This window comes from Solanum dulcamara, chromosome 12 (genome assembly GCF_947179165.1).
Source record: "Solanum dulcamara chromosome 12, daSolDulc1.2, whole genome shotgun sequence".
Lineage (NCBI taxonomy): Eukaryota > Viridiplantae > Streptophyta > Magnoliopsida > Solanales > Solanaceae > Solanum > Solanum dulcamara.
Window position 1 is genome coordinate 16650859 of NC_077248.1, and position 15210 is coordinate 16666068.

General features: G+C 37.8%; 1 protein-coding gene across 1 annotated transcript; it reads left to right on the forward strand.

Annotated features, from left to right (window-relative positions):
• Positions 1-1682: 1682 nt before the first annotated feature.
• On the forward strand, positions 1683-4524 carry LOC129875892 (arginine decarboxylase 1A, chloroplastic). The gene has a single exon (XM_055951124.1). The coding sequence runs from the start codon at positions 2140-2142 to the stop codon at positions 4291-4293; it is 2154 nt and encodes a 717-aa protein (XP_055807099.1). The 5' UTR covers positions 1683-2139; the 3' UTR covers positions 4294-4524.
• The last annotated feature ends 10686 nt before the right edge of the window (positions 4525-15210 follow it).

The window sequence follows — 15210 nt, forward strand, 5'->3', positions numbered from 1 at the left end:
TTTTTTTTTTCAAGTCTTAAATATTTTTTTTCAATTATTAATTTATCTTAATTTAGATGATTTTTTTTTAGTCAACCTAAAAAATAATATTTTTATATTTAATAATAATTTAATTTTAAAATATCTTTTTAGCCTAAGTAAAATAATTTATAGCCACACAAATATCTATGACTTATTTTAGACCAAAAATTTCAAAAACTTTTTTCTTAAACTCCATGTTAAATCAAATTAACTCACATAAATTAGAACAGAGAAAGTATAATTTATTAAAAGGAGAAGGGCCTAAAATGCCCCTCAACTATTTGAATTAGTACAAAACTACTCTATGTTCATCTTCTGGCTTCCAAATATTTCAAACGTCAATCTTTTGGTTCAAAAATATTCTTATTTCTAACAATCTACACTTATAAGGTGAATGGAGGACAATATTATACCAAATCTCATAATTTAAGGGTATTTCAGCCCCTTTATCGTTAAAATAATTTGAAATTACTTAATATATGGGCTTATATGATAAACTTGATTTTGATTCTATGGTATATTAAAAAAAAAGGTTGGTCTTTTACACTCAACACTCCCCCCCCCCCCCTTCCACTTTTTTTTTTTGATTTTGTCCATTATTTTAAATTTTCATTTTTTTCAAATTATAACAAAACAAGGGAGGAAAAAGGAGTAAAATAACGACGACATTCATATATAGATAATTAGTTCATAGAAGATGATTTAATTAAGTAACTATGTATGTATACTGTGTGTACCCAAAATTCAAAATAAAAGAATGAAAATAATATTTATAATACAAATTAAGAGAATATGAACATGTAATTTCATTTCAAGTTTGCGTTCATGATATTCTAATTAAAAATAATAGATTAAAAAAAGAATAAAAAGAGAGAATGACCAAGATAATCGGATAATTGATAAAAAAAATTATATTAATGAAAAATAATAATCTTTTTAGATGGAAAATCAGATGGGTCGAGTATGAATTTTACTTAAATCCCTAGTTATGAGTTGGATTATAATAAATTGAGGATTGATTTTAAATAGGTCAATAGTAACATATCATGATATTAATAATTTTAAAAATATTATTTTTAAGTGTATGGGGTCAAAACATGAATCACATGTGATTTTTATTATTTATTTTAGAAGAATTTAAATTTAAATGAATTAGATTATGTAACATAATAAATAAATATTTAATAATTTTATTTTAGGAGGTTTTGTTAAAAATAAAGGTAAATATGAGCCAAATAATTAATATCAAGGATATTTTTGAGTAAAAAAATTGATAAATAAATTATAATTTTTTACCGTTTTGTGTTTATTAAAAAGTATATGGATGATTGAAAAGACATAATAATTAATGCCTCCCCTAGACAAACACAGAATCAGCAAACCCAAATGGAATCAAAGTTTCGGATTGATGACTTGGAACAATCACAACCCTTTGCTTCCTTTTCAAAAAAACTAATCCCAAATCAAAGGAACCTTCGAAGCTCCTTTACTCCATTCGGTAAGCAATCATGTAATTACATCTCTTAATCTTTTCGCTATGCTATGTCCAAACGCCACGCGGCAACCCGACTTTGTTAGATGAGGCCTAATCCAAGCCCATGACCCGGCCCAATCTATCCCTTATATAATGAACCGAACCCTCCCATGCAATTCTCGCTCATTTCACACTAGTTTACAGTTTTTCCTAAACGAAGACTCTACCATCTCTTTTTTCCGGTTACCGTTTAGGTTTCCGACCAAATCTCTTCTTCTCCGGTGAAAAATTCCGGTTAAAAGTTGTATGGTGGGGTGTTTGTTTAAATATTAGGTTTGTGTTTCTGTTCGTTTTCAGATTTTAATTCTCTGTTTTTGAATAAGAAAATTTGCTGCTTCTGAAGTCGTTGTGGGGATATTCGGGTCGTGTAAGAGTGTGTTAGAAGGTGATTATCTTTTGATTAACTTCTTTTTTTGCTTCTTTTGAGGGGGTAGCCGGGGCTCTGGCCTCGGCAGGTTCTAAAGCCCCCAGCTATTACAACATTCTTGAACAAATAAATCTCTGTATATTAGTTTTCTCGATTCTTTGATTCTTTTCCTTTCATTTTACCTTCGAAAAGAAAAACAACAGATTGTGTAAAAGAGATGCCTGCTCTAGGTTGTTGTGTAGAAACTGCTGTTTCCCCTCCTCTAGGCTATTCCTTCCTTTCGGATAGCACTTTTCCCGCGCCGGAGATTTTTTCCTCCGACGCCGTCCCTCATACCACCACCCATTGGTCACCGGAACTCTCATCTGATCTGTATCGGGTCGATGGATGGGGTGCTCCGTATTTCACCGTTAATTCTTCTGGTGATATTTCTGTCAGGCCTCATGGTACAGACACCCTTCCTCACCAGGAAATTGACCTCCTTAAGGTTGTGAAGAAGGCCTCCGACCCGATTAATTCTGGTGGACTCGGGTTACAGCTTCCACTCGTTGTTCGGTTCCCTGATGTTCTGAAGAATCGATTGGAGTCTCTTCAATCGGTTTTTGATTACGCTGTTCAATCTGAAGGATATGGGGCTCATTACCAAGGTGTTTATCCTGTTAAATGCAATCAGGACAGGTTCGTTGTTGAAGATATTGTCAAATTTGGGTCGGGTTACCGGTTTGGTCTTGAAGCTGGGTCAAAACCAGAGCTCCTCCTAGCCATGAGCTCTCTATGCAAGGGAAGCCCGGAGGGTCTTCTTGTATGCAACGGATTCAAGGATGCAGAATACATTTCACTTGCTTTGGTTGCAAGAAAGCTCCAATTGAACACGGTGATTGTGCTTGAACAAGAGGAGGAGCTTGATTTGGTGATTGACATCAGCCGCAAAATGGCGGTCAGGCCTGTGATCGGGCTCCGGGCTAAGCTTAGGACCAAACATTCCGGTCATTTTGGATCCACTTCCGGAGAGAAAGGTAAATTTGGGCTTACAACAACTCAGATCCTTCGTGTGGTGAGGAAACTCGAAGAATCCGGAATGTTGGATTGTCTTCAGTTGCTGCATTTTCATATTGGATCTCAGATCCCTTCAACGGCCTTGCTTGCTGATGGTGTTGGTGAGGCTGCCCAGGTTTATTCTGAGTTAGTCCGCCTTGGAGCTGGCATGAAATTCATTGATATTGGTGGTGGGCTTGGAATTGACTATGATGGCACCAAATCTAGCGATTCTGATGTTTCTGTCGGATATGGCCTTCAGGAATACGCCTCTACAGTTGTTCAGGCTGTCCAGTTTGTTTGTGACCGGAAGAACGTGAAACATCCGGTGATCTGTAGCGAAAGTGGCAGAGCAATTGTATCTCATCACTCTGTTCTGATATTTGAAGCTGTGTCTTCAACTACTACACGCACTCAAGAGTTGCACTCTGTGGGACTCCAGTCCTTCGTGGAGAAACTCAATGATGATGCTCGTGCTGATTACCGGAATCTATCTGCTGCTGCTATTCGTGGAGAGTACGATACCTGTATGGTTTATGCCGATCAGTTGAAACAGAGATGTGTGGAGCAGTTTAAAGATGGTAATTTGGACATTGAACAGCTTGCTGCCGTGGATGCCGTCTGCGACTTTGTGTCGAAGGCTATTGGGGCTTCTGACTCTGTTCGCACATATCATGTGAATCTGTCCATTTTCACTTCTATTCCTGATTTTTGGGCAATCGACCAACTATTCCCGATTGTTCCTATCCACAAGCTAGATGAAGAGCCTTCAGCTCGGGGAATTTTATCCGACTTGACATGTGACAGTGATGGAAAGATCGATAAGTTCATCGGAGGGGAGTCAAGCTTGCCTCTCCATGAATTGGGAAGAAATGGCGGGCCTTATTATCTGGGAATGTTTTTAGGAGGGGCATATGAGGAGGCGCTCGGGGGACTCCATAACCTGTTTGGTGGACCTAGTGTCTTGCGTGTGTCACAGAGCGATAGCCCTCACAGCTTCGCCGTAACATGTGCAGTACCTGGGCCGTCCTGTGCTGACGTTCTCCGAGCAATGCAGCACGAACCTGAACTCATGTTCGAGACGCTCAAGCAGCGTGCAGAGGAATTCGTGCACAAGGAAGAAGAAGATAAGGAGGTGGCATTTGCCTCTTTGGCGAGCAGCCTAAATCAGTCGTTCCACAATATGCCTTATCTTGCGCCTCATTCATCCTGCTGCATTAGTGCTGCTTCAAACAACAAAAGTGGCTATTATTATTGCAATGATGAGAACATTGTTGGGGTTGGCGCAGAATGTGCAATAGGGGAGGAAGAGTTTTGGCCCTACTGTGTTGCTTGAAGTGTTTCGTATCATCATTTACAGATTCCACCGGTCTTTCCTTTTTTTGTTCTTCTAGTAATAAAGTTTGTCATTGAGGTGGTCTCTCTGTTTCATTAGCCATGGTTATGTTAAATTAATGTCACTTTTTGGTATAATTTTCTAGTTAGGGAGAAAGCAAGGAATTGTCTAATCTTTTTTGTGTAATCTTATCCTTACTAAATGAGGAATTTACTTTAGAATTTATCTTCAGTGTTTTTCTTCTTCCAATTTCCATTTGGTCTTTTGCTAGGATTGGAATGGATGGTTGCTAGTATAGAACAAAAATATGATTTGGTGCTGGGCAAAAATTCGTTTATTATCAAATATTGAATGGGTACCAAAAAGTTGCGGAAAAGGGATTTTTGTGGTCCTTGTGGTAGAAATTCTACAATTATAATAATCACTTAGTTGGCTTATACACCACAAGTCGCAAGCCAATAAACAAATTAAGTAAAAAGATTCCAGTAGAAAAGTTTGAGACCTTGGAAAAAGAACAAATAGAGGAAAAGGGAAGGAAGAATCATTTTAAACAAATATATCCAACTACCTACCATAGTGTTCGGCTTTTTCTTCTTACCTTTCTTACTTGATTCTCCACAAATCAATCAAAAGATCAGAGCTATCATGTCATCCAATTCTAAACATCACTTTCCCCCTCAATATACATATTGAAATCATATTAATTAAAATTCACGTTATATAAAGCCCATTAGCAAAATATCCAAGAAATATCTTATTTAAAAAAAAAAGCAATTTCATCCATCGCACTATAACCTTCTAGGTATGTATCGAATTTATGGACATTTCTAATTTCGGGCAGTGTGCACCCATTGTAATCATTTACAATTTATTAAATATAAATTTGTAGAATGGTTCAATTTATATTAAATTTAAGATATATTAGTCCAAATAAATATTTTGAATTAATAAAATTGGGTCAATTATTTAAGCCCAATAAATGTGGATTTAATTAAAAAAACTAAATCCATTGATTTGGGCTATAAAGATGACTCCACTTTGTTAATCCCAATATCATCTCATCCTAGAGGTCCAAAATCATGCCACATGTCAAAGTTAGGTGGCAATTCAAGTCAAATTAAATAAGCCACTGGAATTATGCCATGTGCCAAAGTTAGGTGGCAATTCAAGTCAAATTAAATAAGCCACTAAAATCATGCCACATGTCAGAGTTATGTGGCAATTTAAGTCAAATTAAATGAGCCACTAAAATAATGTCACGTGTCCATGTGACATGTTCTCACCAATCAAATTAAAACTCTTCAACAAAGAAATCTGATTGGTCAGTTCAAACCAACCAATCAAATCACACCCTCATACCACTCCATACAACTATAAATAGGGGTCCTCATTATTATGAGAAAAGAGGTTTTTGGAAGAACAAAAAGCAAGAAGAGAGCTCGTGGATCAAAGACTGCAAATTCTCTACAAAGCTACAAAGTTCAAGCAATCAAATTTAAGTTCAAGATCAAGAACGAAGAAGAAGATCAAGATCAAGTTACTTGTTCATCTTTACTGTTCGTCATAACCATACAAGTGTTCGTGACGAATAATTCAAATCCAAATTCGAAGACGAAGATTCAAGATCAAGCTATTCAAGCCCTTGACTCTAAATCAAAATCAAATTCAACGTGTTTCATATTATTTGAAGAATCAGAGGATTATCATAGAGATTGTAACCGCATTACATTTTGAAATCAAATATTACACTTTGTTACTCTAATTTTCCGATCTTGATTATTTATTTTTCTCGGCTCGAAAATTTGTTGTTTACAAATTTTGGCACGCCCAGTGGGACAATCTCTACCTCTCATCTCTTCACATCGAACATCAAACTTCAAGAACACTTAAATGACATCTAAGAAGTTTGACTCCAGGACTATTATTGCTAAGGCTACTGATTCCAAGTTTTCCTCTGAGGTGGAGAACATACTGGATGCTACTATGGGAAGTTTGGGACCCATCACTAGGAACAAAGCAAACTTGCTAGGACAACAAACACTTCAAGTGTCGTCCGCATCAGTTCCTATTTTTGATCTTCCATCTTCAAAGGGGGCAAGATTCTTTCTGAATGAATTGGAAGAAGGAGAGAATATAGCTGATATTGTTAAAAAGAAGTTGGCTCGACTTAGTCCTTTTAACACGAGGAATTGCACCATTCAAGATGAAGATGATGTCTTGATCACTAGATCTGCCTCAGTCACTCCACGTAACTTGTTTCAGACAGATTTCAGTTTGAGGGAAAATCCATGCTTTGCTCCATCATCCATAACGGCCATCCAAGCGATGATGACTAACACCTCAACTATTGAAGAACAACTGGCGAGTTTGACGAAGGCAATTGAAGGTCTAACAAAATATGTGCAAGATCAGGATAATCGAATTGTCAAGTTGACGGACAGAGTTGAGAATGTTATGGAGGGAGACTCAAGTCATGCACCTGGAAAACGTCCGATGATACAAGAAAAGGGAGATTCAGTTACAAAGCAAATAAATGTGGGTGATAAGCTGCAAGTATCTGCTGAAGGAGGAATTCCCATTCATCAACTGAAGGACTTCATTATGGGAACTATCAAAGATAAGTAGGACGTGTCTTCAAAGTCATCATTCACATATACAAAGCCATACACTTCAAGAATCGATGTTTTGAAGATGCCTGCAGGTTATCAACCTCCAAAATTTCAACAATTTGATGGAAAGGGAAATCCAAAACAACACATTGCCCATTTTGTTGAAACCTGCAATAACGCTGGAACATATGGAGATTATCTGGTCAAGCAATTTGTGCACTCCTTACAAGGAAATGTTTTTGACTAGTATACGGATCTCGAGGCAGGCTCTATTGATAGTTGGGAACAACTTGAGCATGAATTTCTTAATCGCTTCTATAGCACCAGGCGTACTGTGAGCATGGTTGAACTCACAAATACACGTCAATGGGAAGATGAACCCGTCATTGAGTTCATCAACCGATGGAGAAATGCAAGCCTCAATTGTAAGAATAGGCTTAGTAAAACTTCGAGAATAGAAATGTGTATTCAAGGAATGCGTTGGGGACTTCGTTATATCCTACAGGGTATTAAACCCAAATCATTTGAGGAACTAGCCACACGTGCTCATGATATGGAGTTGAGCATGTCTGCAAGCGGGATTGAAGGACCAATTATTTATGGGCCTCGCAAGGGAAAAGACAAAATGGAGGTAAAGAAAGGGGGAAAATCGACACCTAAGTTTGGAAACGAGGAGTCGATGAGTGTTAATGCCGTACCTTTGAAAGTGGCTACAAATTTAAGCAAGAATCAAAGGGTGAAGACCACAACTTTTCAGAATAACGCTGGTAGAAAGCTGACTTTGAAGGAAATGCAGGCAAAAGAGTATCCTTTCTTGGACTCAGATGTTCCAGCAATTTTTGAAGAGCTTCTGGCGTTAAAACTCTTTGAGCTACCTGAAATGAAGCGTCCAGATGAGGCTGGGAGGACTAATGATCCAAATTACTGCAAAAATCACCGTTTGATGGGCCATCCTATTGAAAAGTGTTTTATCTTTAAGGAAAAGATTATGGACTTGGCCCGTGAAGGAAAGATATTGCTTGAAGATGAGAAGGAGAGTTCAAATCAAGTATCTGTCACTTTTGGTTCACTCGACCCTATAGTTCTTTGCAACTTTGTCGAAATACATGATAGTGGTGATGACCTAGCCACATCACCATCAAAGATGATTAAATTTGGTGACTTCAAACCAATAAATGTTAACGTATCATCGCTTGTTCCTTTGATGAATGAAGTAATATGGGAAGATAAATCTCTAGAGGAAAACCAATCTTGCGGTGCTTATGCTAATGATGAAGGATGGATTTTCGTGACACGATGAAGACGTCGTAAAATGAGCTTGCAAAGAGAACCAAATAAGAAAGTGACTAGAGCAAAGATAAGAACAAAGTGGTGCCCTCCACCTACCCCTAAAACTCAAAGGGTAAAGAAGAATGTGAAGAAGTCAAGAGTCGAGGGAAATTACTATCAAAAGCAACGTCCTCCGGTGACATTAGAGGAATTTTTGCCAAGTTGGTTTCGTGAAAAGATTTCTTATCGTGACACCAAGGCCTCGTGTTGTAACATTGATAGAGAAGAGACGATGGTAGAAAGCTCATCACCATCATTACCTCCATCACATGAAGGCCCTATAAAGCCTCACTCTGAAGAAGTGGACACTTGTGATGCGAAGTTTACATTCACTAATGATGATCTTTTATTGGGTGAAGTGTTGCATAATCGTCCTTTATATATGGTAGGTTTTGTGTGTGGACATAAAGTAAATAGGATCATGGTGGATGATGGATCTGGGGTCAATATTCTCTCTATTTGTACTGTGAAAGAACTTGGAATACCGATAAATGAACTATCTGAAAGTCGTCTGATGATTCAAGGTTTTAACCAAGGGGGGCAGAGAGCCATTGGTGCTGTCAAATTAGATATAACGATGGGGGATATACGTTCGAGTGCATGGATGCATGTTATTGACTCAAAGACCTCGTATAACATCTTGTTAGGAAGACCATGGATACATGAGAACAAAGTAGTACCGTCCACCTACCATCAATGTTTCAAATACTTTGAAGATGGGGTTCAAAAGAAGGTAGTTGCTGATGATGAACCTTTCACCGAGACGGAGGCGCACTTTGCTGATGCAAAATTCTACTTAAAGAATCATGTTTCAAAAGAAGTTAAAGTTGATAACGTGATACCTGCTGATATCACAAAAAGGGTTGATATAGCACCTGCTAATGCGAGAGTCATGATTGAAAAGGATAAAACACTTTCATATATGAGTAAAGTACCTAAGATAAGTGAGGCATCTTCAAGTAAGAGAATGACTCATGTTTCTCACTATGTCCCAAAGACAAACAAAGTCAAGATCCCACCCTCTAAGTTGCAGAGTAGTAAGTTGACATTCCCTATCAAGCAAATTGATGCAATCAAATCACCTTCAAAAATGATACAAGGATTTGTCAGACCATCAAATCATGATTCACATGAATCACTCCCTAAAAATCGTACAAATGAGGGTTTTGACCCGAATGCATATAAGTTGTTGGTGAAAGCAGGATACAATCCCAATGAAGCTTCTAAAGTAGGGAAGCTTCCAAATGAAGTTATTGAAAGGGAAAATCATGGCCTAAATCCAACTCAAAGGATGATGATAGAGAAAAGGTATGATGTCAAGCAATCGCGCGAAGGCCTGGGTTACAAACAACCGTCACCAATCCGAATCTCTATAAAAAGGATGAGCATCAACTACATTACCCCTGTGGAAGAATCGATGATGTTCAACAAAAAGCCTTTTGTGTTTGATCGACTTAGTGGCATGACTCCTAACATTTCTGCATCTGATCGACTAATAGAATCAACTCAAAAAATTTCAGTATTTGATCAATTGGGACCAATGTAGAAGAAATACAAGCGCCAAGGAGATTATAGAATAATGGAAGAACGGGTATATGCTCGGGAGCATAATTCACCCAAGAATTGGCCCAGTTTGATCCCTTCTAGAATGAGGCGAGAAACAAAACTTGTAGTTTCATGTGGAGATGTTCTGAGAGAAAAAACTCATACCATAGTTCACACTAGGGAGCGAGATGAAGATGAAGAAAGTGTGGGATCATCAAATCACATCACAATTTGTGACGAAGAAAGTACTCTACGATATGCAAAAATTGATGATGGGTTTGTTGATATTCATGCATGCCATCACATATCTTTTAATGATGGTGATCCTCAAAAAGATGAGGATGTTGAAGATGCGCCACCTGAACTCGAGGAAGGGATAAAGAATACTGTTGATGCATTGAAGGAAGTAAATCTTAGAGTTGATGATGATATAAGACCTACATATGTGAGTGCTTCGCTGGATGACGATGAAGAGAAGAAATATATTGAGCTGCTTATGGAATTTAGGGATGTATTTGCTTGGAGTTACAAAGAGATGCCAGGGTTAGACCCTAAAGTTGCAGTTCATCGTCTTGCTGTAAAACAAGGTACTCGTCCTGTTAAACAAGCGCAACGTCGTTTTAGACCTGAATTGGTTCCTTTGATCGAAACTGAAGTTAACAAGCTCATTGAAGCAGGTTTTATTCGTGAAGTCAAATATCCTACATGGATTTCAAGCATTGTACCTGTAAGAAAGAAGAATGGCCAAATACGAGTTTGTGTCGACTTTAGAGATCTTAATAATGCATGCCCTAAGGATGAATTTCCTCTTCCAATCCCTGAGCTTATGATTGATGCTACAACTAGATACGAGGCAATGTCCTTCATGGATGGTTCATCTGGATACAATCAAATTCGCATGGCACCAAAGGATGAAGAACTTACTGTATTTCGCTCTCCAAAAGGTATATATTGCTACAAAGTGATGCCTTTTGGTTTAAAAAATGTTGGAGCCACTTATCAATGAGCCATGCAGAATATTTTTGATGACATGCTTCATAAAAATGTTGAGTGTTATGTCGATGACTTAGTAGTAAAATCAAAGAAGAGTGATGACCACTTGAAAGATCTGAGAATGGTGTTTGAACGGCTTCGAAGATACCAACTCAAAATGAATCCTTTAAAATGTGACTTTGGAGTTACTTCGGGAAAGTTTCTCGGTTTTATTGTTCGACATCGAGGAATCGAGATTGATCAAGATAAGATAAATGCTATTTTGAAGATGCCTGAGCCAAAAAATATTTATGAGTTGAAAAGCTTACAAGGAAAATTAGCATATCTTAGGAGGTTTATCTCAAATCTGGCTGGGAGATGTCAACCATTCAGTCGCCTTATGAAGAAATATGTTCCTTTTGAATGGGACCAAGCTTGTACCAATGCTTTTGAGAACATAAAGTCTTATCTGATGAAACCTCCAGTACTTGTAGCTCCTATACCTGGAAAACCATTGATATTATACATTGTAGCACAAGAAAGGTCAGTAGGAGCACTTCTCGCACAAGAAAATGATGAAGGGAAAGAAAATGCCCTATATTACTTGAGTAGGATGATGACACAAAATGAGATTAAGTATTCACCTATTGAGAAGTTATGTCTGGCACTCGTGTTCTCAATTTAGAAGATGAAGCATTACTTCGAGGCTCATATTATACAACTTGTCTCTAAAGTGAATCCTATCAAGTTTGTCATGTCCAAGCCTGTCTTAAGTGATAGGCTAGCAAGGTGGTACCTCCAGTTTCAACAATTTGAGAATGTGTATATATCTCAGAAGACAGTGAAAGGACAAGTGCTAGCAGATTTCTTGGCCAATCATCCAATTCCGAATGATTGGGAGTTATCTGATGAATTACCTGATGAAGACGCAATGCTAGTAGAAATTCAGCCACCTTGGAAGATGTATTTTGATGGTGCTGCACATCGTGAAGGAGACGATGCTGGAGTGGTATTTTTCACTTCCCATGGAGAAGTTTTGCCATACTCCTTCACTCTAACACAAAACTGCTCTAATAATGTTGCTGAATATCAAACACTCTTACTTGGGCTTGAGATGGCCATTGATATAAAACAATTGCAACTACAAGTTTTTGGGGATTCCAAGTTGGTGATCAATCAAGTCTTGGGTAATTATGAAGTAAGGAAGCCTGAGTTAATCCCATACTGTAATTACGCTCAAAAGATGATAGGGTGGCTTGGAGAGGTGACTATTCAACATGTCCCAAGAAAGGAAAATAAAAAGGCTGATGCATTGGCAGCTTTAGCTTCTGCATTGATATCTCCTGATGAAATACAAGTTGTGGTTTGCCAAAGATGGATAACTTCGCCTCTAAATGAGCATGAAGAAGAATTTCGACAAGTTATCGCCACTTCGGAAGCTGAAATTGACGATTGGCGACAACCAATAATAGATTATTTGTGTTATGGAATATTGCCAAAAAACCTTCGAAGAAGAATAAAAATACGACGACGAGCCCCTCGTTTTCTTTATTATAAAAATACACTTTACAGGCGGTCGTTCGATGGTGGGGGAAGATGAATCTACTCAAGCTATGCAAGAAACACATTCTAGAGTATGTGGAGCGCATCAGTCTGGAGCAAAATTTCATTTTCACATAAAAAGGATGGGATATTACTGGCAAACCATGGTGAAAGATTGCTTGGATTACGTCCGAAGATGTAAAACTTGCCAATTCCATGCGAATTTTATACATCAACCCCCAGAAGTATTGCACCCAACTATTGCCTCATGGCCATTTGAAGCTTGGGGTTTGGATGTTGTTGGACCATTGCCTAAGTCCTCTGGTGGACATCTGTACATCCTGGCTGCAACTGACTACTTCTCAAAATGGGCAGAAGCTGTTTCTCTTAGAGAAGTAAAGAAAGAGAATGTCGCCAACTTCATTCGAGTTAATATTATCTACCGTTTTGGTATTCCTCGATACATATTGACAGATAATCATTTGATAACAAGTTAATGACGAAGATATGTGATCTTTTTGGCTTCAAGCAACACAATTCCTCTATGTATTATGCGGCTGCTAATGGTCTCGCTGAAGCATTTAACAAGACACTCTACAACTTGTTGAAAAAAGTTGTTTCCAAGTCTAAGAGAGATTGGCATGAAAGAATGGAAGAGGCTCTTTGGGCATATAGGACTACGTATCGCACGCCGACACAAGCAACTCCCTACTCTCTTATTTATGGAGTTGAAGCAGTTCTTCCACTTGAACGTCAAATACCGTCATTGCGCCTTGCCATTCAAGAAGGGCTCACTGATGAAGAAAATACTCGGTTGCGCCTTGAAGAATTGGAGGCTCTTGATGAAAAAAGACTAGAGGCCTAACAAAGTCTGCAATGTTATCAAGCTCGTCTAGCTCGATCTTTTAATAAGAAGGTTCGTCTTAGATGCTTCCAAGTGGGTGATCAAGTTCTTGTTGTAAGAAGGCCCATTATTACTTCTCGTCGGTCTGGAAGCAAGTTCTCCGCCAAATGGGATGGACCATATGTGGTACAAGAAGTATACTCAAGTGGCGCTTACAAACTGGTTGACTCAAAAGGATTGCGCATTGGCCCCATTAACAGAAAGTTCATAAAGAGATACTATCCTTGAAGAAAAGAAACTCACTCCTTAAGGTACGATTATAAACTGCATGTTACTCCTGGCCCGCAAGAGTATAAACTGTGCACGGTACCCCATAAAAAAAATGTCCGCTAGGTTGAAAATCTCGAAAGAGGCGGCCTAGGCAAAAGTTAGGACCAAAAAAAAAAATTATCGTTCTCTCAGAACTACGTTATGACTTGATCCTCTTCACTGAGGTACGTAGGCGCTTAGAATTACATTCTGAGTACAGTCGCATGAGTATCCAAAGAACTCATAGTCTCTCTTGGCCCTCTCCACCATAATCCATGAGTTACATCCTAAATTTTAGTCTCATAAGTTCAAAAGAATTGGAGCGCACTGTTATTTGAGCATCATAATGTTCTTGTATATTGTCATATATATTCTTGTATATTGTCATATATGACATATGAATTAAAGAGGGCCAATCAAGACAGAATTTGAATTGACTTCAAAGAAATATTCGTATAAATCCATAAAGCTATTAGCTGTGATTATTGTACATATTGTAGTTTTTTGGATTCTCTACACTAAAATACGAATATTTTCTTTTAATAAGAACATGCGAATGTGAATCTATCAGCTTTTCTGCATGTAAAATTCATTTTTGAAGATTGCTTAGAACTATCCTGCAAGACTTGAACTATAAATTTTGGATATGTTAAGAAGTTTGGTTTCTGATAGATTGAACCTCTCCTGGATTTGGTGCTCTCATACAATGATATATCTCTCGTACTATCGAAACACACAAGGTAATAAACAACGATGTTTAGGGGAAAGTCCACACTTAATGTGAATTACATCAATGCATCGATATGAGCATATAACTGTTGAAGCTAAAACGTAAAAAGAAATACTTAAAGAAATAGGCAACATAATGCAATCAAAAGGATTTATGAAAGAGTGACAGCTAAAAAATAAATGATAATATATAATTCACAATAAGCTAGCCTAAACGCAGCTTATAATTAGTTAAGTCTTGAAGAGAAACCTCTAAAACTCTCTTCTTCTCTTCCACATCATTTGAGGCATTCGCAGTAGCTAGAGAAACATCAGCACATTTGTTATACTCTTGTTCAGCTGCTGAGACTTTAGATTCGACATCTTCAACTTCTTTCATGGCAGCATCTCGAAGGGCTTTTAACTCCTTCACCTTCTTCCTCGCCTCCTTAAGAGATTGGCAGATGTCAGACAATTCTTCGGATTTCTCATTCTTTTCAATCAAGACAAGATCAAGGTGTCTTTTGGCATTTATATATGGCTCGGATTCTTCAATTTTCAAGGCTTTATCAGATAGGGATGATCTTGCTTGGTTGTAGGAGGTGGAAAGTACAAAGAGAGATCCCAATAAGTTCTTCAAAGGAGAAATATCCACACCCATTTCATCTACATCCTTAAGAATTACTTGGACCTCATCCTCAAGAGAAAAAACACGTTCTGCAGTGAGATCAGCGAGCTTAGAACGAATCTTATTCCAAGCTCCTTCGACAAAATTCATTCGAAACTCTGAGATGACTTGCTTTCCATCAAAAATGGACACGGACGTAGTCCTTTCATGTGGGACAAAAGTAGCCTCTCGCCCTAATTTGGGTGACGAAATTGATTTTCTTGAAGTCGCCCCCTCTACAGATTCATTACTATCTTGTGGCTTGCTTTGAGAAGAAGTCTCCAACATGCTAACGTCGTTCGCCTGAAAAAAATAAATAAATTAAAAAATAAATAAATAAATAAATAAATAAAAATATCATAGTTAGTGGAATCGTGTGGTTTCATGGAATA